This window comes from Misgurnus anguillicaudatus, chromosome 16, assembly GCF_027580225.2.
Source record: "Misgurnus anguillicaudatus chromosome 16, ASM2758022v2, whole genome shotgun sequence".
Lineage (NCBI taxonomy): Eukaryota > Metazoa > Chordata > Actinopteri > Cypriniformes > Cobitidae > Misgurnus > Misgurnus anguillicaudatus.
In genome coordinates, this window is record NC_073352.2 from 19,383,135 (window position 1) to 19,410,857 (window position 27,723).

Below are 27,723 nucleotides of genomic sequence, written 5' to 3' on the forward strand. Positions count from 1 at the left end.
ACCATTTCTTAACATTAACCTTAAAAGTGTAGTAGGATGGCGACTCTCTAATTGATGGTGGAACTGAGTTCCATTGATGTACTGCTGTAAATGAAAATACAGCCTGACTAAATGCCGTTTTTTTTAATGGAATTATACAGTCCCTCCTTGCTGCGCCTCTTGTGACTCTATTTGCATTCGATTTAAAATTAATAAGGCCGAGTAAAGGTGGGGGAGCTAAGTTATGTAAAATTTTGTAAACTAAACAAACATTTCTGTACTTTATGATGTTTACCCAACTAAGCAATGTATATTTTTTTAAAATTTGGCAATGATGGTAACGAATTGGCTTTTTATCTAAAATTTTGAGAGCTTGATTGTATAATGATTTCAGTGGTTTTAAAACAGTCGAGTGCGCATTGGACCAACTTATCAAACAGTAAGTAATGTAAGAGAGAATCAGTGAATGGAAATATACCTTAGCTGCTTTAGTTGATAAGTGGTTTCTGATATACCTAAAATTTGCCAAACTAAACTTTACTTTATTACAGACCTTTTTTATGTGTGTTTTGAATGTAAGATTTGAGTCTATATGAACTCCTAAATATTTATATTCTGATACAACTTTTAGTGTATGTCCTGAAATTAAATAGAAATTCAGTCTCATAGAAATTCCTCTTTTAGAAATGTCAGCCAGAAAACAGCCCAATCTGACAAACTGAAGCTTATGACATCACAGGCATCTAACTGCCCCTCCGCTTTAAAATAATTGGCTACATTTTTTGAGTAGCAGCAAAGTCAGCCAATCAGTAATGAGATTGCAAGTTAAGCCAGTAGGGGGAGCCAAATAGGTGCAAAACCACTTGTTTAAAATCCCCCATCCTAATAGAGCTATCTGAGAGAGGTTTTTAGGAAGCTTCTAAGGCATTACAGACCCAAACAAAAATAAAAAAAATTTGTCTACATGTCACATCACAGAACAAGGATAAATACTCCGTTCAATCATCCTATGTCACCTTTAAGATGAAGCATAACATGTAAGCTTAGTTGTGGGAATTTATGTCATGCTGAATTTGAATGAATCAACTTGTAGATAAGGAGGAAGGACGTACTGAATGGCTGTTGATTCCTGGGGGAAATCAGCAGTGTTTCTTTGCTTATAGCTGCCAAGAAAATGCTTATTACATCTTAATGGTGGCTCTTACTTTTAACTTCATTGAGCACTTATTATAATGTGCTATATTCATTATACAGCACATCTCTTCTGCAGCTACTCTTTGCTGCAAATACTGTCTGTGAAAAGGTGATATATCCAACTTAAAGCCCTTGAAAGGTGTTACATACGAGGTAGAGGTTATACTCAGGATGGGTTAACACCTCTAATTAGTCAGCTATTCTCGGTCATCCTCTCTTGCGTTACATTGGGATTTCCTATTGATTGTTCATTAATGCAGTGATGTAATGTGATAGCTTAACTAAGTCATTAGTACCAGTAGACTAGTTTTTAAGTTTAAAATGTAGTGTGTAGTTTTTAGATTACTAAATAGAACTATGTTACAGCTTTAACCATAATTGAGATTGCTGTAAGCATAGTAACATATTAATCGTTGCTGAACGTTGCACAGTATGGACTTTTTACGGTAAATGTAAAGGAAATACTCTGAGGTTAAGCTCAATCATCAGTGTTTGTGGCATAATTTTGATTACCACACAAAAAGAAATAATACATAAGTAAAAATTGACGACGGGCCATTGAATTATTTGAAAATAATGCACACTCAAGGTGGTAATGCACGGGTGTGCATTATTTTCAATTATACTACGGGACTGTTGAATGCTTTATTTTGGTTTGGCAGGTCAGGTGTGCATTTATCGAAAAATAATACATACCCGTAGAATAGTTCTCAACCAACCAGAATAAAGCATTTCCGTTGTATACATTTATTTAAATATCACACATACGGTAAGGGACATAAAATACATCAAAAAGCAGCATACAGCCACAAGGTTTTTTATGATAGTGTAATGAAAATGGTTGTGTATAAAGTTTACATATTTCCTGTGTTATATCGGCATGGCAACAAAGTTGCATTAGACATAATTTACACAGAAATAAACATTATATCACAGATGCTGTCAATTAAGCTTAAAGTGTTTGGAACCTGGACTATTCCTTTAAATATTTTATCATTGATGTAGTGTTCAGCGGCCCACCTGGAACTGCTTAATCACTATGCTTAGGCAAATAAAAGCTCAAGGTTGGCAAAATGCTTTATTAGCACTCTTGTTTTCTGTATAATTTCGCATTTCTGCATGATGGTGTGCATTATGATAAACAGATGCGTAAGATGTGTCTATTATTTTGATATGATACTGCTTCTATTTTTATGATAAATATTGTTGTTTAGGGTAAAAATAAAAAATGTTTGGTTGTGGCCCCACTTCTACTTTATTTAACTTTGTAATTATCTGTTATAATTTTTGACATTTTTGCACTGTTTGAAGTTAAATGGTGACCTTTGCTTTTATCTCTGAAAATGTTATTCAGTTATGCTAAACATTTACTCAGCAATCTTGCAATAAAAGACATAAGAATCGCATGGCATCATTTTCTTTGCAATGAAAACATTTAGGTTTATGTGCCCCCATTCGATTGTGAGACCTGGAAATGGTTTTCATAGCAATAAAACCCCACGTGATAACAGAGTACAGAGCGACACCTCCTGTCGATCTCCACTACTTAGCCTCCCTTTGAGCAATTCCACAGACACTTGCATCTCTCTATCTGTTACCATGTATGGCCTTTGTGTACTGCTCTATGACAGTGAATCCTCTGCATTTATTTAGTCTGCTTACACACTGTGAGGGTTTCAGAGCTCTTGGGCTTGTGGCTGAGAAATAAACACAAAAGGGGAATGAGGGAGTGAGAGGGAATAACATACCATAGGGATTCATTGTCTGCTGGCTCTGATTTCTGTACAGTATATGGCCGACTGCCAAAATGACATGCTTGTTATAAAAAGACAATGGCGATGTTGATGTTTATTAGTATAAATTTACACCAGTTATGTTTCACAAAGACTGTACATTACATTATCTAAGGACGTTAAAGTAATTTCTTAACAAGAATGAAAATTCTGTCATCATTTACATTGTTTTTTTTTACATTTTATCTGTGCATCTTACAAAGTCAGAGAATAAGAGTACCTGTATTGTTTTATACAGCTTGCATTTCTCCAGGATGAAGGTGTTGCATAGGACAACACAGGGCACACCACTGGATAGGCAAGACACATATTTAACCTTAGATAATTTAATTATCTTAACTAGACTAAATAATACAAATTTTATGAAGAACTACAAATAAAAACTAAAATGAGAACCAAACAATATATATAGACTACACAAGAATTGGCAAGGGCCTCACCAAAATACATATCACGCTACATGGTGCACGATACAATGTAGCACAGTACGGTCCGTTGCGATACTTTTTCTTTTTTTTAAATCAAATATGTAAAAAATAGAGCTGAATAAAAAAAAACTTTTTTAAAGCCAAAGTGAAATGCACCTTCCGGTCTGGAGTGTCTGCTGTTTGTTTTGGTCTTTGTGATCATGCCCACTGCCAATTTACCCAATAGTGTATTTCAACAGCCAGGTTGCCAACCAGCAAGCAAAAACCGAGCCGGCTAACTATAGACCCAATATAGTACAGTAAACTACTTCTACCCTAAATACCCTTGAATTTGGTTACATGTTGTGATTGTAACTTGTAAAAAACTTGGAGATGTACGATATTCCATCATGTAAGCAAAGTCAACAGGTGTTCAAGATGTTTGCTTTCATGTTACACATTGTCTATTCTTGTGCTATGGTTGCCTTGTTTTAGCCAAAATTGCTTGCTGGGCAGTTATCACGTTTGCTAAAATGAGACCGCAATGGCCCATAAATGCGGCCTCCGGTGGATGCTATCGCCAAAATGAGTTATAAAAATCCACACGTGCGGCATTGTTATTTGTAGGCAACAAAAACATTGCAAACGTAAAAATGAGCAGATATTTATGCTTTCAATAGTCTAATGTGCTCATGCATGTTTCGGGCAACCCGAGAGGGAGCAGGGAAATGTATAATGGAAATGTAATGGAAATGTTTGAATTTTTAGTTTTGGGTGAACTGTTACTTTTATCTTGCAAAACGTATTCCTTACGTCTTGTTTCAAAATGAAAACTAAAGGCTTATTAACAAGATATCTGAGATTGTCATGAAAAGGCAACTTTACCTCGCTATAAATAGGATTTTAAGGCTACACGTTGAATATGTGTTCAACATCTTAGCAGAATGAATTAATGAACGGCTAAAAACGTATTATGTAATCATTTTAATATCTGATAAGTTAACGTCATTGATATGCATGAGGAGCAAACCAGCGTTGATTGGAAGACTATAGACTGTTTCTCTATTCATATGCTCAATGGTCCTCTGTAAAATCAGGGTTTTATCCGATTTCTGTGAAAACGTAGAGTGCAGTGCATACGTCTTTGTGCCGGATACGTCAATAGGACAGGAAATGAGTCAATTTTTGAAGTAGTATTAAAACCTTGAACAAAAGAAGGACAGGATTCATGCAAGTCATTCATCATTAAACCCCCAGAGTAAAGCCTTATTGATTTTCTATTTTGACAAACAAATCTTCCACTACAAATTGTGTACAAGGAATCCAGATAAAGACAGTGCACGTTTACCTCTGCCTTTTTACCTAAAAAAAATCAGAGCAAACCTTATTTATTGCTGAAGGTAATGCAAGATCATATTGATACTTAAATTATACAAGCCAACAATAAACTAATATAACCAATCTAATCTGTTCTTGTGTTTTGTTTTTCCACACACACAAAAAAAGAGAACTAATGCAATGACCTTTTCATTGGCTTTTCCAACAAAACTAGATTACGTTCAAAACCCAGCCATAGCTCTGTACAATCTGCACTGGTTACCTATTGTGTCATATAGTATATTGAATACAATTTATTAATAAAACTCTTAAAGGTACATTGCAATATGTCTGCGAAGTCTTTTAGACCTCATCTATTCATAGTAAATAACACTATGATTTGTTCCCCTCTTGAAGAAGTAACATCTTGATTTTTTCATTAATTAATTTTCTTGTGTTCTTCCAAAATGGATCTTTTTTATTCATCCATGAGGTTCAGGAAGGCACTTCAATAATAAATACATTATTACTAATTATATCATGTTTGTTTATAGTCATTAGCATGCTGTGTCAATTAAAAATACATAGATGCATAGAGGGTTTGAGTCACGCCTGATTGATAGCAGTGTTAAAATCACATGGCAGACACTGTGTTCTGAAGGGAGAAAATGAGACACTGGATTACTCTAATGGCAAAATCATTAAGCACAAGAGGGGCCTTCAGCACTTACTTTGTGAAAATGGCTCCTGAGAGTGACTCCATAATCTCTCCTCTGAGTGCTTTTGTGGTGTCTCATTTCAGCTCCCCTGTGGTCATTTGTGTGTGTGTTTGTGGGTAGTTGTTTTTGTGTAATACGAAACAGTGTGTGACTGTATGAGCATCAGGGTGTATGTTCATGTCTGCATGCAACACGTTGCTTGTCTAACGTGTTAGCTCTATTTCAGCTTTATTACAGTGTGAAGGTTCTTTGTTCTTTATGTCTATGATAAGAGCTGTGGCTTGCCGCTATCCAATTCAGAGGTTTTGGTCATTTGCAACAAGCTTATACTGTAGCAAAAAACGGCCTACTGTACTGTATGTATCAAACGTGGGAAAGGGACACGGTATGTGGCCACGGACTGCTTGTTTGACTAGTGTTTTTTAGATATTTTTCTTGGACTCTGGGGGCTGAATGAAACCATGCAGTAATGCTGTGCTGTTTTAACCCCCAAAGGGCAGCAGAATGATTTTTACTTGGTTTGCTTTTGGAGGTCTCTGCTGTTAGCAGACTATGCGGTGCCACGATCGGAGACATCCTCTCTGCTCCATAGAAATATAAAGAGTAGCACTTGTCTCTCATTAAGTCAGCTCAGCTCATCTTCTTTGTATCTCACTCATTCACAACATGCGTCCATTATTGAAGTAGCTACTTTGAATGTCGAAACTAAAATTTGAAAGATTTGGACCTAGTGAAAGACATTATGTTTCAGATTGTAACCTAGGGAACCTTATGTGTGCCTTTCAGACAGTGATAAGGACTTCAACGGGAGCCAGTTAATTTGGCAGTTTTATTTCTGGTTGAAGGCAAATAATGATTAAATAACAGAGACGTGCTTCCTATAGCTTAGCAAAGGCTCAAGCGTAATTGAAGTAGATTATCAGATCAGTTTGGAGAGCACTCATGAATAACAACCACGCCCTTGTTCAATCTAAATCACATTTTATAACCAAAGCGTTCCCAAGATGCTCAGGTCTTGTGTCCTTAAAAAACCTTCTCACGGTGGGATAAAATGATTGATTTAGTGGAGAGAGGGTCAAAGGGTCAAACTTACAACGGTTTATATGTTTTGAGGCTACTGATGTTTGGTGGGATAAGAGACATTTTAATTTACTGTTAGTTATTTGCTTGAAAGAATAAAATGGCCAATAATACATTGTATTGTATTGTATTGTATTATTTAAAGCTGCACAACATTGAAGAAAAATACAATATGCGATTGCTTGCTAAATGATGCAATATATGATATGCAATACAATAATGATTTAAGTTTGTAAAAGAAAACATCACTTTCTCTCCCTGTCTAACCAATCTCTCTGCTATCTGCATCGACCCAAAACTTTGACATAACTGTTTAAAGTATTACATTTATTCAGTTATTAACCTTTGCGATATGCATATTTGCAATTTCCTATTAAGATGCATCTTGCAGTCCTAATATTGCATTACATTTGTATGTATTGTATTATATTATATTATAAGGAGTAGATCCAAATTATTGAAGGATCTCAAGAGCAAAGTTGGTTGAGCATTGCATTAGCAGAGCGAAGGTTGTGGGTTCAATGCTTATAGAGAACACACATTTTGATAAAATGTATAGCTTGAATGCACTTTAGAGTAAGTTGCTTTGCCAAATGCATAAAGGTAAATATAATCTCAAACAAATTCAAGCCTGACAACAGGAACATAAAATGAATTCTCTGTGGATCAGCAGGTGTTAGATTAAATGGGTGCATGTATGGCTGTTTGCAACCAATGTGTGCATATTCACAATTTCTGTACTTTCTTGTGGGTGTTGCATAAAACCACTCCAGACAGCATGCATGCAAAGGTTGTGGTGTGCTGGACTGAGAAGGAAGTGGCTTACTTCACGTTTAGTTTCTCTTGTGTTCTTAATTATTATGTATAATCATCTGTCTATTAGGCATGGGCCGGTTTATACTGTGTTTATACAAAATTCATTAAATCATTAAGTCATGGGATTGATTTGATGTTTACATTTAATTTATGTTACGAAAAATGTAATATATATATTTGAAAGTATATTATAATTTAAAGGCTTTATTTTTACCTGGCATTTGAAAATAAGTTCACACATTTTAGTGTTTTAATGGCAATACCGCAACACCATGAAACCGTGGTATTTTTGCTAAAGGTTATCATATTGCCAGAATCTTATACTGACCCACGCCTACTGTTTTTGACTGCCTAAATCCTTTTGCCATTAGTAATGAGGAAGACAGGGAAAACCTTTCATATTTTTTACCTTCTGTTAAAATTCATGTTTTTCCCACAGTCCTTTTCCAGGAGTACTGTATAAGGCATTCAATCAAAGGAACACTTACCAATATAACATCATAAATCATTTTTTAGCACACCTCTTATATAGTTCCACTATTTCTATATAAAGCCCAGAGGTTCTGCAAGGCTTTGTCCAAACACGTAGTCTTTCTTAACATAAACGACTCTTGATTTACTGTATTAAGGCTGCACTTTCAGACTATAAGATTAAGAAGAATAAATTTGGAATCTCATAGAGTAACTCTGTGGTTGTAGATATGTTGGCTTGGGAAAACCTAGTCTAAAAAGTTCAAAACAGTATAAAGTTTGCCAAAAATGTGATCGGATCACTGTAAAAAAAATCAGTAGAAATTGCCGCTGGGTTGCCGGTAACTTACCGTAGATTTAAATTTATGTTTTTTACTGGCAACATTTTGTTCAAAGTTAAATGAACATTAAACATTTACAAGTCTTTGTCTTTACAGAGTAAAACTAAAATAACAGCATCAAGCAAAACATTCTGGGAAACAAAATCTGAAGCAAAAAACAGAAAAAGGTTGATGATGATTTCTGGTTCCCAGAATTCTTTGCATGTATAGTCAGGATCAGGATTACAATTATGGCTGAAAAATTACATAATCGCCAAAAGCCTCAGTTACAGCTGTCCATTTGTGCTCATTTCTGTGCATAATATTTAGTTTTTGATGTTTAGAGTTAGCTAGGCAGCTGCTTCAACTTCAATGTACAATCTATAAGTCGGCAAGAATAATCCCAATTACAATATTAAGGTGAATATTATGGTTGCATGATAAATCGCACGCGATTGTCACACACATTTCGTCTGTAAAGCCAGTTCCTTGATTAGTAATAAATCGCCATCACCTACTTTCAGATGGAGCGGCATTTATTATTACACAGCGCTGTATTTCACTGACAAGCGAGGAAATATCACATTCATAATTGCGAATGAATGCAATGCGATTATGAATGCAAGAAGATTGCCTCGCTTTTCAGTGAACTACGGCTCTGCTCCATCTGAAAGTAGGTGATGGCGATTAACCACTAATCAATGAACCGGCTTTACTGACGAAATGCGCGTGACAATCACATGCGATTTATCGTGCAGCCCTAGTGAATATTCGACAATTACGATTTTTGACATAATTGTGCACCCCTTGTTTGTACATTACAAAAGTCATTATGTCTATGGACAATGTAAACCTAACATATATGTGTAAGAAAAGATAGTCTACAAATCTGTGGAAAGTTTGGTGGCTATAGCCTAAAAGCTCTAGGAGAAGTTAGGGTCAGCAAGATTAGTCTCAGTAGAATAATAAGAAAATAATTTAAGTTTTTAATTTAAGAATTTAAGTCAAATAACAGTATGTTATTTCTCAAGCCAACATTATAAGCCTCGGCTCGAAATGGAAACATTTTACGATATCACAGTCTATTCCAATCATATTGTATGCTGCAAGGACACTTTCCCATACTGAAATAGACATGGCTTAGTTGCTGCAATGCATGCAAACGATAAAGTTTCGTTCTTAAGGGACTGTTTGCTATGCAAGAAAGATGGATGCAAATCATACCCTTGGTGATTAGGGGATTGATTTAATCTTGCATGGTGAGGGCATTGCCTTTGTAATGATTTACAAAGCAGAAGCCTGCTGGGAACTGAATCTAATATCCCTGGAGCAATGTCAAAACCTGCTTAAATGCTTTAATATTGTATAACCACTCAAATATGCACTGGTTAAAAATTACTCTTTATATTTATACGGAAATGCATTTAAAATGTATGCAGCTCTATTTTGATCCATGCATTTGTTTTGGTTTCAAAGACATTTTTAGAAACAATTTGCTTTCATTCAAACATTTATTACAGAATTCAAATGACATTACACTAATATTTCATAAATACAATTAAACAACAATTATAATTCAACATACTTTCCTAGTTGAACTAAACAATGATAATTATTGTGCGAAAGTAGCTTAAAGGGATCTAAGTAAACATTAAACTGGTACAGCATTATACATAGTACACAGACCATGAATAAAGTGGTTCATAGAATTGGAGAGTGAGAGGTTTTGTTTTGACTGAGTTTTAACTTTTATTGTTGAATTGATTTTTAAATGTACAGTATAAATAGGCTTTGTCATTGAAGCAATATTATGTTGATTTTGAATCTCATCTGCACTGATCTCCTTCAAGGCTTTTTACCTTCTTTTAGGTTTATTTGCCATATGTGCCAAATTTTCAGACATAGTTGATAAACTTAAAGGTAACATAGTTAATTTTGTTTTCATTTGTCAGCTGATATGATGCAAAAGAATATTACAATTGCCATTTTAAAAATGCCCCATCTACACCCATACTGGCACTTTGTTTATTTTCTTCGACAGGTCATTTGATATCAACATGGCAGTAATCATGACGGGGTCACCCTTGTGTCAAATAAAACAGATGAACAGTCTTTGACTTGTGTAAGTGAACATACATTATTTTTACAAGGTATTTTTTTGTGTAAAACTTTTAAGTGAAAATATATTAGTGCACATCGAATGCTGAAGGGGGCACCAAGATGCCATTTCTGTACAGTATACAGCAACATCAATGTACAGGGACCAGACTTTGCTTAATTACTACAACGAAGGTGCTATGTCTTACAGAAAGACATTGATGTTTGTAAACACTTTACTCAACAGGTTAAGCGTGTCCATAGAATGCAGAATTCATATAAACGTCCAACACAGCAGTCAATTACATTGCTACAATCATGGCAAAAATTGCACAAAAATTTCAATAGAAACAAATTTAGGACAGAAACACAGGCGATTACTGTAAGCTACCTGCAGAAAAAAACTTTCCCAGAAGAGTGCAGTGTTAACAAATCTGTCCAAGCTGTCATTTTCACTTCACATCAAGATCAATGACATCCACATATAACACATGTATATTCACTAGTCTCTAGAGAAATTACGTTATAATTATACCTGTGGTCTTTTTAGCATTGAATATACAGTATATTGACAGTGTATTACATTTACTGAAGCTTGTTTTAAACTGCAGTAGATCTACTCCTGCAATTAGGTTTAATGCTTTCTTAAAACAGAAATGGTCATCACAACATTGTAGCAATGGAAAGTAAACACACAGAAGTGTCTGCATTACAAAAAATGTGCAAAAGTACAAGACCACAAAGCCACAACCAATACAAATACATTTGGTAAAGAACAAAGTTCACAGTTTTAATGGAATAAGCAAACAACGAAATGTCAAAGGAAACAATTGACCTAAAATTAATCGTTGACAAACACTGACACGTATCGAAAGTATTGGCCACGTTCACAGCGAATGCGTATATAGAACATTAGATTAAACGCCTAGGTCAGAAATTTGAGTCAGAGGAGAACAGATAAATGACTGTGTGGTTTGCACTGCTTGCATTAGATGGACCCACCATTGCTTGCAGACAGGAAACTCAATACTTCCTAATTTGTTTATCTTTCTAGCATTTTGGAGCGAGTCACATGTCTCTTAACAAACTCTAAATATCATGTATTTATTTGCTGGCTTGTTAGACTTGAAAATGTTCAGGGTGAATTTTGAAGCATCTGAGAGACCCAAAATGACACCAGGCGTATCTAACCACCATGTTCTGGTTTCCTGTATGCTTTTAATAACCAAAAGATAAAATGTGTGTCAATATGCTGTGAAAAGACTGCACAAAGGGATTTAGCGATGCTTAGTTTGAGCAATCACATGACTAAAAGACTGAACCGTACCACATCGCATGTTTCCTTAAAGAAGCTCTCGTGACCACATACATATACTTCCACTATTTTTTGATTGTGACAAGGTGTGGTTTCCGCATTGGCTTGCCACATGACATTTTGTTCGTGTCATTATGTACTTTTGTTATTCAAAATGGAACAAATAAGAGCCATGGCAAAAGTTTTTGCATTGCATTGCAGACTGCATCCACTGAAATGACCTGGCTTTAGTAAAAGACGCTGCAGAAAGACTTCGTTTAATGCCATGGTTTTCAAATTTTTTGCATCACAACACCCCTCTCCCCAATGTGTAGGGTGCAACCCTTTACACCCTCCCACCAAAAAAAACCCAATTCATGACTAAAAATAATCGCATACTTTGAATTAAACAAAATATATTAAGTTATACAATGCAATGCTGTTGGTTAATTACACGGAGTTTATGATAAATTAATGTATTTTATAAAATCTCATAAAACGTACTACTCGCACACCCTGGTATTAAAACAGATAATAAAGCTTTGCTCTCTCTCTCTCTCTCTCTCTCTCTGTATGCAAATAAATTGTAGTTAAAATATTGTAGGAAAAATATTTAGTGCTAAAAGACAATTTATTTTATTATTTTCTGCTATGACATAGAAGTCGTTTTTGTTTTAATCTCTGATCATTTTCTTTAAATAATGTTTTTGATGATGCTGTTTTGTTTTTGAATAAACTACCCTTGTGGTCCGAGCAAAATAAACCGATGGAGCAGATTTGAGTACAAGAAAATACAATACATTATGAGGTAGATGATAAAAATGAATTTAAAAAATGGCCTTGTTTCACGAATAAACAATCCTAGAATGCTTCCTTCAGTGCCCACTTACCAGAAGAGGCGTAACCTGTCTTTATGTGACTTAATGGGAAGTCATACTGGAATGAGTCAGGACTTGCCAGGTGAATTACAACACATTCATTAGTTTGTTACTGCAGTTCCCATTTGGGTCCTTTTTATCTACAGCCAACTCTTTCTCTGAGTTGCCCTCTGCTGGGTCGCTGTTCTCCGAATTTCCTTTGCTCCGTCCTCTGTGCTCACTTTCCCAGCTATGCCCAGAATACTTAAATCCATTTGCTGGCTTTGCTTTAGGGTAGTGTGATCTATTCAGGCCTAGGATCTCCTTAAAAGCATACCTGAACTCTGGGCTCCTACAGTAGATCATTGGATTGAAGCCTGAGTTAGCATAGCCTATCCAGTTAAATATTTTGGACGTCAATGTGATGTTTTCGATTTTTTCAAATGTAGGTATCGCCCCCACGATATTTAGTATGAAGAAAGGCAGCCAACAAAGTGTAAAGATGCCCATAATGATGCCCAAAGTCTTCAATGCCTTATGTTCCTTCAGGCAGAATTTGAGCTTCTTGGCGCTCCTTCCTTCACAGTGGGCACTGATTGGACCCTCAGTGCTTGACATCTGCTTTTTTCCATTCTGAGCATGGAATCTGCCTTCACTTTTGTTGATCTTCTTCAGTTGCTTTCTCGCCTCCTGAAAGACACGGCTGTAGACGAAAACCATGATGACCAGTGGGATGTAAAAGGAGACTATGGACGAGGTGATGGCGTACGTGGTGTTGCTATAAAATTCACAGCAGGAAGTAATATTTATGCAACTTTGCGCTTCTTCATTGTCAGAAATCCACCACTCCATATGGATCGGTAGGAAGGAAATTAGTCCGGCGATGACCCAAACCAGCAGCACGATAAGGCGAGCCCTGCACTTCGTCAGTAGGGACTGGTAGCGGAAGGGTGAAGTGATAGCAAGGTAGCGGTCCAGAGCGATGACACATAGAGTCTCGATGCTTGCCGTGACGCACAGAACATCAGTGGCGGTCCAAACCTCACACCAGAATCTGCCAAAATGCCATTTGTTCAGAATGACTTTAGTGGCACCGAAGGGCACCACTGCTAATCCCATAACCAGGTCGGCACAAGCAAGTGACGTAATGAAGCAATTAGTGACGTTTTGAAGCCGTTGGAAGCGGGCGATGGCTGTAATCACCAACACGTTGCCAAAGACAATAACCAGGACCACTACAGACATGACAATGGCAAGTAGTACCTGTACTTTACCGGAGGGTGTCTCTGGTGCTGAGGAGTTTAAAGCCTGAAATGAGATGTTTGTAGTTGCAGGGGGCTGTGTGCTTCCCATGATCTGACAGAGATCAAAACAGAGTAGAGAGATATATTGAAGAAGTAAAAATAAACACATGAAGTTGGTTCACTAAAATAGCTATCAACAGTAATTCAACAAGTGTTTATGTGCATCCATCATTTAAGTTCAAAATGATATTTAAATCAATGTTCTCAATGTTTTTGTTTTTACAAACCTCCAAAAAAGTCTTTTACCTCCATTTCTCCCACACAAAGTTTAGTATGTTCGTAAACGCCTTTAGGGTCACAATGAATAAGTAGATTCCTCCATTAAGTCTCGCGTGCTTCTCTCTCTCTCTCTCTCTCTTTATGTTTTGCTCACGCTTCCTCTCTGTCAGCACAGCACTTTTCTCTTCATCTCACACACACTGCAGTTACTCTGCTGAGCTGTTTTACGTTGAATGTGGCTCTCAGGCTATTTGTCAGAGACCTTATAACATTCTGAGATGACATCACAACTGACTCCCAGCCAATGAGCTGCCTGAACGGGAGAGTGAGGTTAAGCTGCACTGTATTCATGCTGACTGCAATACAGAACTAACAACAACACATTGATGTGTAATTTATCAATACAAAATAAAACAACATGAATAAAAAAAAAACATTGCTATTTAAGCATATAAATCAAGCTGTCTTCCCATCATTAAGAAACAGTTTTTAAAAGTGCTTTTCCATCTACGGATTGCTATGCCTACCAAACTAACATGCAAATCATACACAAAAGACTTTAAGGTCTGCTTTAATGCTGAGACATATATGTTTATGATATATAATAAGTATATGTTGAGCTCAGATGCAAAACCCTCTAAGTTCATGTGACATGTTTTTTGTAAATGCACATTTTTATCAGGTCTTAATAGGTTTTGCCAACAAACCGGTATTTCGAAATGGCCTGAGGCCATGATTAAGCGGATTATAAGCAGTAGTATTTGATGGACTTAAAAAATAATTGACGGAGGTGGTAAAGGCTTTGGCTAAGCGCCTTGTAAAAAATTTGCTGTAATTATGCAGCTGGTTGCCAGTAACTTACTGTAGAAGATTAAGACTGAAAATGTTTCATGTTCATTTAACTTTGAACAAACTGTTGCCAGTAAATAACATAAATGTAAAATCTACAGTAAGTTACTGCTAGCTAGTTGCCAGATATACCCAGTAATAATGTAATTTATACAGAATTTTTTACAGTAAGCATTCAGGATTCAATGATAAAATGTTGTGTATGCCTTTACTTTTTCGATTTTGGTAAAATGTGTATGGCCGTAGCACCATCTTAACAAAGCAACATACAAAATGTACAAGCATTGTGTTTGAGACAATGACATGTGCAAGTTGCTTAGTATTCTCAGATACAAAGATGTAACATAATATTCTTAGAAAAGGTGTTACATTAGAAAAAAAAGGTCAGATCCTTCTTGATGTAGATGTATAATCAATGTAAAGGTTGTTTAAAACTCATTTTGAAAGAGATTTAGAAAATGCTGCGTGTAGTTTCATTTTGTGTACTGTGTGTATGTTACATTTTTAGTGGAGGCTTTCTGGTGGTCATGGATTGCTTTTAGGGCTGTGGTACAGTGTGAGGATTAGAGGGTGGTGGACCTATTGTTTTTAAAGCTGGAGATCAGGTTAGATTGTGTCTGCAGACATATTAGCAGAGGTCAGTGAAAAGGCGAGGTAAGGTTCAAAGAGGTTACAGAAGAATTTGATTTGGTATGAGGGCTTCCTCCGAATGTTTCTGTGGATGAGTGGAAGAAAGAGAATATTATGGTTTTAAGGTTCATTGCGACACCTAAATGAGATTACAGTGGTTTATGTGGAGAAGCATGTAGTTTTAAGTACGTTTAAAGAATGTTTTTTAATTGAAAGGTGTGTTCTTAGCATTTAATTACCATTAAACTGATCTCAAAACAGAATTACGTTAAGCCCAATGAAATTACATAACATGAATATATCAAGTGAAATTTGTTTATGTCAGGAAACTATAGCTAGCAATGGCACATGTTTACATGGTAAATGTATTATTTTATTATGTGTAATATTGACAAAGCACACACGAAAAAGATGCAATAGCATTTAATAAATTTGTTAATTGTTTTTTTTATGAAATATTCTTTATTGCAATAATCTTTGGTACCGCAACAAAAACACAAGCTTCAACATTCAGCTTAATAGTAACAATTCAAAACTACAACATACGTTTTTTTTAAATCCTACACAGATGTGGGTAGTACACACTCACATGCACACATATACACACACTCACGTGCACACACAACATACAGTGCCCTTCATAAGTACAGTATCAGCACAGTAAAGACAGAATTACTTGTTTGTTGTGGACACCAAAATTGGCAACATAAATATCAAAGTGCAGAATGTCCAACCCACATCCAGATCTCACCGAAAGTCGTGTTATAGTCACAAAATATTTGATTAATTTATTTGTGCACTGAAAAAAATTATTAATTCAATTTACCAAAAATTCTTTTGTTGCAATCAATTTATTTAAAGGAACAGTATGTATGATTGTGGTCAAAACTGGTACTGCAATCACAAAACTTTTGGCTAAAACTGGTACTGCAATCACACAACTGGTGGTCAATACACAACATGACAACATAAACATCAGTTGATGGGCTGCAACTCCACTTTTTAAATGACAATATCCTGGCCAGACCACTGTTGTCAGTGATATAAATTTTTGAAATAAAAATGATTTTTTAATGTCTAGTGACATATCAGGGCCATTTTATGATTTATTGATATACATTTCTTACATACTGTTCCTTTAAGCTACATTTAAACAAAAGTTTTTTTTTAATTTTTATGTGGCTTAAATAAATTGATTGCAACCACTTACCTTTAAAATTGAGTAAATTTAATGAATACTTTTTTTCAGTTTGTTCAGGACACTAATTTACACTTTTTTTTGTGCTACTGAGCACAAAGTCGTGCCACGGACACAAAAAACTGTTTATAGAAATTCATGCTGTTTGACATGAAAAAGACATCCGTGCTCAGTAGCACGTAAAACAGCGGAAATTCGTGTCCTGAACACGAATAAATTAATCAAATATTTTTTGACGATAACACAACTTTCCATTTTATTTACATTAGATTATGTTTCAACACATACTTTACCAACAAAGAACAACAACCTTAAATGCTGACGTATGTTGTCCCCAAATGCAAGACTCAGATATGAATCAAACTGATATGACACATTCTCTGCTTTTCATGTGTGAACAATTAATGCATCAGGACACAGCTCATCACTTCTGAGCCAATGGTCTCAATATGATCTCCCATATTAGATATAGGCCTAAGTATTAAAATACAAATGTGTTGTTCCATTGAGTTGGTATATTGTGTATGTTAAAACAGGTGAAAATGTAAAATGTGACATTCTGTACTTTTGTCTCATGTTTACCTTTTATTTAAATTTCTTGTCTCTACGGCAGACAAAGGAATTTTGCCTGCATTGTCCCAATACTTATGGAGGGCACTTAAACAGAATTAATGTGTAAAAATTGCAACATACACTGACAAACAGAGAATAGACAAGAATTTTAAGAAAATTAATACTAGTTTCAAATCCGATGTATACAGTTTATCTGGAATATAAGACAATATTTAAATAAAGTAAAGTGACAGAGTTTTGCAATCACATATTTAAGTTAACTAAACTCAGAGAATCTCCTAAGATGGTGTGTGGACATTGACAGTGTACACTTATGTGAAATACAAACTGTTTTAGACAAAAATCATGCTTTGTAAATCTCATGTCACGTGTGTTGTGAGAAGCACTTACATCTAAACATATAGCACAGTATACAGCAAATCAGACGTCAATCATTGATGGATTTTATTTATTCTGTGCTTCAAGTGTATATACGTATTTCTAGAGGTTGCACGCATTTAACTGTGTCTGACGATGAACAGGTCTCCTGCATATGATGGCAGGGTCAATAGTACAAGTGTAAAGTTTTGCTTTTAGTAAATAAATAGAGAGTGTTTCATGATATGAGTGAAAATCTGCATCAGATTTAGTTTATGCAGCGAACTGAACATATCATTCAAACTGATTTAAAAAAAAAAAAAACTAAATTCCAAACTTTGGCCCATTCAATTCATTTATTTGCAATACTTTGTAAGGAATCGACTCAAACAAGTAATTCATTTCAGGAATGCCCCAGAACCACGAAACGGCTATTTTAAAATAAAATATTTCATAATAAATTAAAATACAGCAACGAAGGAACGTTGCACAGTGTAATGAAGTAAGAGTAAAATTTTTCCATTAAAAATATACTCGAGTAAGAGTAAAAGTACCCAATCTACTTCTAATGCTGTGTTCACACCAGACGCGTTAGAGCCGTCAAGCACGAGTGATTTCAATGTTAAATCAATGTGAAGATGCGTTGACGCGCGTCTGGAGGTTTTGCGGTGCGAATGAGGCGTTTAGTGGTAGACGTGATTCCACCTGATTCGCGCATCTAGTTCGCGCAAATGGCACGAATTGAGCATTGCTGCAGGAAAAAATACGCCGTGTTAAAAAATCAGCAGCTTGCTCTAGTGGTGACGTGATTACAGGAAGCGAGCGGAGGCACAGAAGCCTCTCCCATGACGCGAATTTCCGTGTGAATGTCTCGATGACTAGAATTTCACACGCGGCTTTCATGTGCGAATGAAGCGAATAAACTCAAGATGTTCAAGCAAACTAGACGCATTAGACGCGAAGTTGATGCCTCAAACGCTGCTGGTGTGAACCCACAGTAAGAGTACATACAGTACTTTCCAAAAAAAGGAAACGTAATGAAGTAAATGTAGCGCATTCCTACCCACCTCTGATTCTTTAGTCTCAGAACATTAAACGATAAATAGTTTATTATTTTTTTAATCATGGACATAAACATAAAACAACATTGAATTTACTCTCCTGATTCAAACTCACAAAGAGGATACTGGGAATTAAAAATCCCCTTTCCTTGTTTCTGTTAAAATCAAGAAAATTATTCATGTTGTCTAACTACAAATGAATTTAGTTAATTTAAAAAGGCAAACATTAAAAAAAAAACATGAAAAGGTTTCAGACTAAATGCCTAAGCTGCCAACAAGGAGAGTGGGGTGTGTTTTTAGTATAGTAATAAATAACTTTACAAGTAATTCTTGATAAACAAATTCCAGATTTATTGTCCAAATGAACTGAACATTGTGTTCAATCAAGGCTAGATCATGGATATATAAGGCCCCTGAGTAATTCTTTGGAGACCCTCCCTAAGATACATGCGCACCCACACATACTGTACATATACACACATACACACGCATGCTTAAAGTGACAAGGGGGGCATTATAACAAAAAATAAACATTTCATATCTTAAAATAGTACTAAGGGATGTGTAATGCAGGACTAGGAGATAGTGGCCAGCACACACTCCGTGATCTAAGGGCTTGGAGACCTAGTGGTTAACTTGTGTTTTCGGACTACAAGAGGTCCCAGATCTTAAGGGAACAGGCTATGCTTGTTTAATTCAGGCTCTACTACTTTGGATCATTCATAAACATGATAACCAATTGTAAATCCTCTTAAATACCATAAACACTATAATTGTTAACCTGCCAGACCTGCCTGATAAACTATTTGAATTCCAAAAAGTACAACCAGGAACATTTTAGGAGGGAAAGCTCTATCATGCTTGTCCATCAAGCAGACTGGTTTGCATATCAAATGGTGTGGCCACAGGGACAGATGTGAGTCAGACATAAACATGTCCAGTCTCCAATGTTTTTGCCAACTTCCTTGTCTTATCAATTTAGTTTTATAAATACAGATCATTCATAAAGTGTAAACCTCTTACATTGAAATCCTTTAGGGGCATACCACATTGCTAAGGGTATATTTTGTTATACTCATCTACTGTGGCTGATCTAGGGCAGAGATCCTGTATGTCCTTATAAGTCATTAATGTTTTAATTCCTCTACATAAGTCGTAATACAGTTATGTGTAATTGTGTGTGAAGTGATTTTTGGGAAACTGTGGCCTTATCATTGTTACAATTGGCTTTTCTCCCTTATGAATAGCATGAGAGAACTGTTATGAATAAACTTACACTATCTTAGTGCTGAATATTAATGTGCATGTGGACAGATTAATTTTTTAACTACTGTTTATTTTCTTTTGATCTCTGTGATCTCCCAGACGTAAATAAATTCCAACACCCCCATCATCAGGAACTCCAAATGCTTGCCAACATTATAAAGGGCACTGGTAAAATAAAAGAGTAATGGCCATCCAGAATGTGCTCTATGGAGACATGGCAATCAGTAAATAGCCTTTGGTTTTGAAGTAATCTGTATCTTGGCTCAACATCACAGGGGCTTCATCTCACTGTAGGCGTGTTTTTTTTTGCCTCGGCCCTCTGACTGTGGGAGCTGAACTCCTCCAGGAGAAATGGGGTATGGGGATATGTTCTTAGAGAGGGAGGTTGTGTGTAAAACACAGTATTACATCTGCAACTAATGGGTTACACACTTACAGGTGAGGAGACTTTGTGCTATTATAAAATTAACCCACGAGAGTATGTGCATTACAGGGATTTTACCACAGATAAGGGATGTTTTTAGGCACAACACAAAGCTTTCTGTATGGATATAGAATGACATGCATTGATAAATGTGTCTCATCCAGTCACAATTTAAAATCGAACTATACATATAGTAACACTTTTTGAAAGCCTTTTTAGACATTTTACTAACTATATGTAACGTTACAACTTCTTTTCAACTACCAGTCATTAGAGTATTAATAGACTGCTTTATATAGGCTAATGCAGGGTTCATACCAGACGCGGTAGAGGCGGCAAGCGCGAGTGATTTACATGTTAAAGCTTTGTTTATAGTGGCACTTCGGTCCGCAACGCAAGCCTCCGCTGAACAAACGGACGAGATGCTTATAGTCGACGCACTAGCTGTTGCACTATTCTTTGAACCGCCAGTGGGCGACGCAAGCAATAAAGTCTAAAACAAACACTAAGAAGAGGATAAAAGTTGTCATCCGCAGGAACAACCCTGGTGCTTCTATCATCAGAACTTGATATATAAATATGAGAACATGAATAAAATAACACTCTCTTAAATATGTCTTTATTAAACATTAACATTTCAATAACGTTTTTACTAAACAAGCAGTACAGACATCTTAAGGTTTGTATTTTATTCCTCGTTCAGTGGTTCATTCAACACAAATATAAGCCAAAATTCGGAATCATTGTGTGTTAAACTGCAAAGTTTCCATACTTTAATTCCAGAGTGTCAGATAAGTATATGCGCTGTCATTTTCGGATGCGGAGGCGCGCGAGCAGTTACAAAAATTGCCTTGCGTGCACACATCCACGCGAAATGGGGTTTCACTCACCCAACGTGTACGATTGACGTCATTTTTGCCACGCGCACCAACGCGCCTGTGTGGACGCGTCAAGTATAAACATAGCTTTAACCAATCAGGACCTTGCTGTAGTAGTGACGTGATCACAGGAAGCGAGCAGAGTCTCAGCGGAGTCGGAGAAGCCCCTCCCATGACGCAAATTTCCGTGTGAAAATTTCATGCGCGGATTTCACGCGCGAATGAAGCGAGTTAACTCAAAATGTTTAAGCATCTAACTACACGCGAATAGCGCGTTTTTGCCGCATCTACCGCGGCTGGTGTGAATGCACCATAATACTGTACTTTATTATGATCCACTAACAGACATCAGGGCTCAACGCAAATATGTTTTATACTGGCCTGGTTGGGCCAGTGGTTCAGGTTTTCACTTGCTCTGCAAAATTTTCATTGGCCCCAATAAAAAAATGTCAGTGTCACATATTTAAAAGTAAAAATTCAAAAGTCAAATATAGTTGTATACATAATATTCAACAGACATGTTCCAACGAAAAAAGGCTCCCAACTTTTCTGCTTTACCTGTAATCTGACAGCAAATTGTGCAAAATATTGCATCGTTTCTTTCGTCGTATTTTACTCAAGTAAATGTCTGCATCCGAGATGTTAAATAATATACATTGATGAAAATATATTTTAGTGACTGAGGGTGAAGCACTGGCCCGATCAGGCAAGTGACAATACTTTTTACTGGCCCGAATGTCTCTCACGCTTGCCCCGGACCACCGGGCAGTCCTTTATATTGAGCCCTGGACATACAGCTGACTATAAGTATCTTTGCAAAACATGTCAACTTATTCTACTAAACCTAACCCCTTCCCTAACCTGACATGTATTTGCAAATCACTTAACTGTCACTGTTCCTGTAGAGGAACACCTAGCTTTACTTCAATATTTTGGATGTAAATGTTTATTGAATCATGACAAACTATATATTTTTGGAAAGGTCTAAGCCTCTAGAATACATATTTCAGCAGTGTTTTATAAAATAAATTGTGTAGGGAGAGTAATTGATTACTTTATGAAGAGAGTGTGCTTCAAAACATTTATGTCCTGCTAAATGTCATTGTCCCACTGGTGGGATGCCCACAATTACTTCAGTGTTTTGCATATGAATTCTTATCCAATCATGACAAACTGTATATCAATGGAAAGCTCTAAGAGTGTAGTTTTCATTTGTCATCATCATTTTGGGAAAATATTGACATAGTGTGAGTCATTTTCTAAAAGGTCAGGGGCCTTCAAGCAGGCCCACATTGTTTTTACATATTTATAACACTAATACCCTATCCTAAACCTAAAAATCTTGACAAACTATATATCACTGGAAAGCTCTAAGAGTGTAGTTTTCATATTTTGTCACAATTTTTGGAAAATTATGACGTAGTCAGAGTCAGTTTCTAAAACGTCACGGGCCACAGGTGGACCCAATTTGTTTTTACATATGTATAGCACTAATACCCTGTTCTAAACCTAAAAAATCTTGTCAAACTATATATCTTTGGAAAGCTCTTAGAGTGTAGTTTTCATATTTCATCAAAATTTTGGGAAAGAAATTACGTAGTGAGAGTCAATTTCTAAAAGGTCACAGGCCAACATGTAGGCCCAATATGTTTTTACATATGTCTAACACTAAACCCCTACTCTAAACCTAAAAAATCTTGATAAACTATATATCACTGGAAAGCTCTCAGAATGTAGTTTTTATATTTCAAGGTGATTTGATGATAGAAATAATGTAGTGACAGTTTTTAGTTACATGACCCCACCCTCCATAGGAATGCATATTAATTTTATATATTCATAATTCTAATATCATATTATAAATCTTCAAAAATGTTGACAAACTATGTATCATTGGAAAGCTCCAAGAATGTAGTTTTCATATTTCAAAACGTTTTAGCAGTTATAATAATGCAGTGACAGTATTTTATCAATCTGTGACAAGAGAATGCAGCAAACCGTTGACATCTAGTGGCCGTTGTTGGTAAAACCACTAAAAGTGTTACACAAACCTCATTTTTTGTGATTTTAACTTAAAATTTGGATCACAACTGCTTGAGACATATGGCCTCATGTTTACATTATTACTTTTGTGAAACATTTTCATTTTTATAATTTTATTTATCAAATTAATATGCTATTGCATTATTTTTAATTATTATAATAAATTTAAACTGCTATAACAATTTTTCTGTTAAATATTTTCACCTCCAGAAACATCAGTGAAAAACCTTAGATTGTCTTCTTTAAAACAAGACCAAGATTAGTCTTTTTGACCAAAAAATGCCAAAGTTATATTAATTTGAAGCTGCACATCAACTTTTCACCCCCAACTCAAAAGGGTGGAGTGACAGGTAAGTGGTTAAGTTACTTACTTTGAATGTTTGAAGTGGACTATATAGAAATTAGGTTGGTTTTGTTTGGAGAGTTTAGAGCAATATGGTTTTAGATTGTTGTACATTTATTACTAACTTCCACCAAGCAATGAGCAAATATATGGTATTTTAAATGTAGGCCTATCTTTCTGTAATGGGACACCTGAAACTGAATTCATTATGTTGTGTGGAACTGGGTAATGGATTAATGTTTATATACTAATGTTTATACATTAAATGTCTCCGGAGCTTTATTTTTAAAACTTTATATAGTAATATTGAAGATACATTTAAGGACATTGTATGCAATGTCTTGTTCAAAATGAACAAAGTCATTTCAGGGAAGTGTAGCCTCAATAATAACCAGAGGCTACAACAGGTGCCTGTAAACATGAAGGGATCAAGAGGCCTGCAGAAGAATACATATTGCTGTTTATTTATAATGCTTCTGGCAATAACACTCCTGCTACCATAACTGTCCAATGATGAATAATAAGGAACTTAATGTACTTGATATGCTGGCTGATGAAGATTGTTTTAATAAGATCTCTCACAGGCATTTACTCTCTTATTAGAGAGAGAGAGAGAAAAAGAGAGAAATGCTGTACAAGAAATGTTTGTGGAGAGGTGTAGAACGGAATGGCAACATATTGCACATCATGACATGTGAAAATTCATAAAACAGACAAAATACAGATAAAGCTAGAGAACGATACAGTGGGAAAGCGTAAAAGTGGGAAGAGGGCTACGTGCCAACATGAAGACAGTGATGGACCCAAGCAGGAAAGGGAATAGATTTATATAGATAAAGGAAAAAAAACAAGTGTGAGGTGTCATAGGGTTGCCCTAGTTTTACAGCCGTTGTTGAAAGATATATGTGTGTAAATCTGCTAGACAGATGGTCAAGTCATTTCCTCCCTCATTCTCAGGATACCTGGGAAATATCCGATCTTGGATATGGGTTGGAACTTGGAACACTCTATATACACTTACAGTATATTTGCAGGATAAAAAGTCTGCCTAGTTTTCCCTTAATTAGGAAATTACATTGGGTAATTTATTTTCAAAATGCTCTGCTCTCTTTGTATAATTCTACTTAACAGTTTATTTCACAGTGTTTATTACACACAATTAGGCATGGGCCGGTTACCGGTTTTAAGGTTTACCAAGGTTTTAAAGAGTCAAGGTTTCAAAACCACTAACATTTTCTGTGATACCATTTCAAGGTATGAGCTATGTTTACATAAGTCATATAATTAATTTGATGTTTACATTTAATATATTTTACAACATTTTTTTAAATATTAAAATTTAAAGGCTTTATTTTTACCTAGAATACATGCTGTACGTTGCTTAAAAATTAAACGTATTGTGTCCAGTTGAAAAGTTGTTGTTTGTTACGCAGACATAAAAAAACACATTTTAGTGTTGCAATGGCAACACCGCAACACCGTTAAACCCAGCCCAGTCTCACGAAATTTCGTTATATAGTCACGTATTTTTTTATTCTTTTTTCGTAATATTATCACGAATTTCGCGTTTCTTCGTGATCGTATAACGAATTCCTGTTTTCGTGTGATTATCACGCATTGGCAACTCAACTGTTTTGTCCTATTTTCTTACCATTGTCGCTTCGGTTTAGGGTTAGATTTACATAAAATGACATCCCTACCCAAACCCAACTTTAACCCTAATGCCAGGCGACATATAAAAAAATAAATCAGAAAAAATTTTATAAACCAATGTATAAAGTGACATTCTAGTGCAAGCACCAAATCTAACCCTAAACGGAAGCGACAATGGTTTAAAAATAGTAAAAAGCAGTTGAGTAACCAATAAGTGATAATCACACGAAAACAGGAATTCGTTATACGATCACGAAAAACCGTTGAAATTTGTGATAATATCACGAAAAAAGAATGAAAAAAATACGTGACTATATCACGAAACTTTGTGAGACTGGGTAGGTTAAACCATGGTGTTTTTGCTTTAGGTTATCATACTGCCAAAATCTCATACTGGCCCATGTCTACACACAATGCAGATAGAGAAATAGATTATCTATAGGCATATATAAAGTGAGAACATACCTTCATTTGGATTTTTGCAAACAGATGGCTCCAAATTCTTTACACAAACAGAACCCTGGCCTGCAAACAACTTGTAATGGCTAGGCGTTTCTACAAAGGATTCAACTAATGTCAACAAACACCACCTGTATTTAGCTTTGTTTTGGTAGCACGTTCCACAGAAATCCATAACATTACAATAATGGACTTCTGTTTACACAAAGGACCTTTTCTTGAAAATCCATAGAGCTTTTTTGACAATAGGACAGATCCACTTTTCCTACATTTAAGGATGAGTTCTTCATAAGCAGTATAGATAAGCCATCTCAGTTTAGATTTCGTCTAAGTGATAGATAGACACATTCCCTCCCAAGTAAACTTTACAGCAGATTCTCTCAGCCTGTTTTAGCACGCTCATTTTTTAACCCTTTATTTTTTATCACAAGTTATCTACTCTCCATAAAGTATTGAGCTACCCTATTGTGTAAATAAATTAGATCAAATACAAATAATATTATTGATACCTAATAGAGGGACGGGACTTGAGTGACTAGCTGCCACACACAAGTGTGTTTTTGTAATGTGTTTGTAGAAGACAAAAGTGATTAATTGACATTGTTAAAAATAAATGAAACTATCAATAAATAAACAACTCCTCATTTATCAAGAGTCAAGGGTGGTGGGAGTGAACCATCACCATCGTCTTCAATTGTCTCAATCGTAAATGGAAGAGCAATGAATAAATTTCCAACATTAAAATATGAGAATGGACTTCATAAGAGCCAGCGTGTGAACACATACATTATAAATGGGGCTGCACCTCAGCCTTTCACCTGCAGTGCTATTTGATTTTCATTATTCATTCCCAACTGTTGCATATAGATTTTCATCGGAATTGAGCTGGTGCCTGTGGGGACAAGTTAAGTGGTTCCCTTTGTTTTTCCAATTGGTGGAGACATACTCAAGCCAAATCTAATAATTACATCTAATGTTTTGAGCAGTGCGCAAACCGAAACTTGCAAACTAAAAGCTAGTCAGAAATCAAAGTTACTACAGTATAAGCATTTTTGCATAATGACACACAGAAAATGTTATGTAATTGTTACCAGCAGGTACAACTGAAATGGGTATCCTGAAATATCACTATTGTCTCTGTGACAACATTAGGCTCTATTAACTAAAAGTACAAATCTGAGCACAGGCCTGTCAGTATTTTTGCACATTTAAGTCCGTATTGTGAAGCAGAAAAATGTTTAATCTATTAAAGTCAACATTACTTACAATAACAATTATACATTTTAATAATACTGTTGTCGAATTTTTGAGTTTTCGATGGGTTGCACCATTATAACAGATAAAATAAACAAAAATGTAATTGCATTAGGGTGAATCATCAAAAATGATGCAATCAGATGATCAGTAAATCAATTATTTGAAGTGGTACATGATTTGTCTAAACGATCCAATTCATTAAAGCGAGTCAAACTGTCCAATAAGAGACAAAGCATGTTGCATGCTAATGCAGCTTGATGTTACGCTATTGAGAAATGCTGATAGTAGAGTTGCTACTTTTAGCTTTACAGCATGGCGATAACAAGAACTAGCCAGGCTTTCTGTGTTGGGAAATAAAACGAGGTCAGCCTCTTTTATTGTCTTCATGCCTTCCCTGGCCTGTGTTTTAGGAAATAAGAGATCATCCATTTATTGCTGAATTTCCCTGTCTGTTAGACACTTCCTTAGCCACACCCCGTCATAATTACCTCCTGACCTCTCTATATTTCTTAGTGCTGGAAAACAGTAAAGGTTTTTGTTGTTGTTGCTACATTAAGGCAGCCTTCCAAGATTTATAAATAGCAGGGAGTCATTTCATACAGTTCCTCTCTTTTGAGAAAGAGCAGAATCCGGTTGCTATTTGTTGAGGTGAGCCTCTCTATGGGTGATGAGTACACACGGGGTAAATTTGCATTTAGCCCTGCTGCATTGCCCTTAAATATGCCCAGTGTATTCAGTGCAAGATTATATTATTATTTACAGTCCTCTTATTTCATAGGATAAGTGATGTTTTAGGGTCAAGGGTCAAGTTTATTTATATAGCCCTTTAAAACAGCATAAATGCTGAACAAAGTGCTGTACAACA

The 27,723-nt window shown here is 35.8% G+C and overlaps 1 protein-coding gene and 1 long non-coding RNA gene across 3 annotated transcripts in view; one reads left to right on the plus strand and one right to left on the minus strand.

The window, feature by feature from the left end:
- LOC141350050 (uncharacterized) overlaps positions 1-27,723 on the plus strand; it is a 30,447-nt gene that overhangs the window by 2,202 nt on the left and 522 nt on the right. The gene's annotated exons all lie outside the window — the stretch shown is intronic.
- adrb2a (adrenoceptor beta 2, surface a) lies at positions 9,561-14,156 on the minus strand. 2 transcript variants are annotated; one of them, XM_055178042.2, is made up of 2 exons: positions 13,876-14,156; positions 9,561-13,700 (listed from the first exon to the last, which is right to left on the minus strand). In XM_055178042.2, exon 2 carries the CDS (start codon positions 13,695-13,697, stop codon positions 12,453-12,455), a length of 1,245 nt encoding a protein of 414 aa, XP_055034017.1. In that variant the 5' UTR covers positions 13,698-13,700; positions 13,876-14,156; the 3' UTR covers positions 9,561-12,452. The 2 variants fall into 2 exon arrangements, with proteins under 2 accessions (XP_055034017.1, XP_055034015.1); XM_055178040.2 differs by having other exon boundaries at positions 13,895-14,151.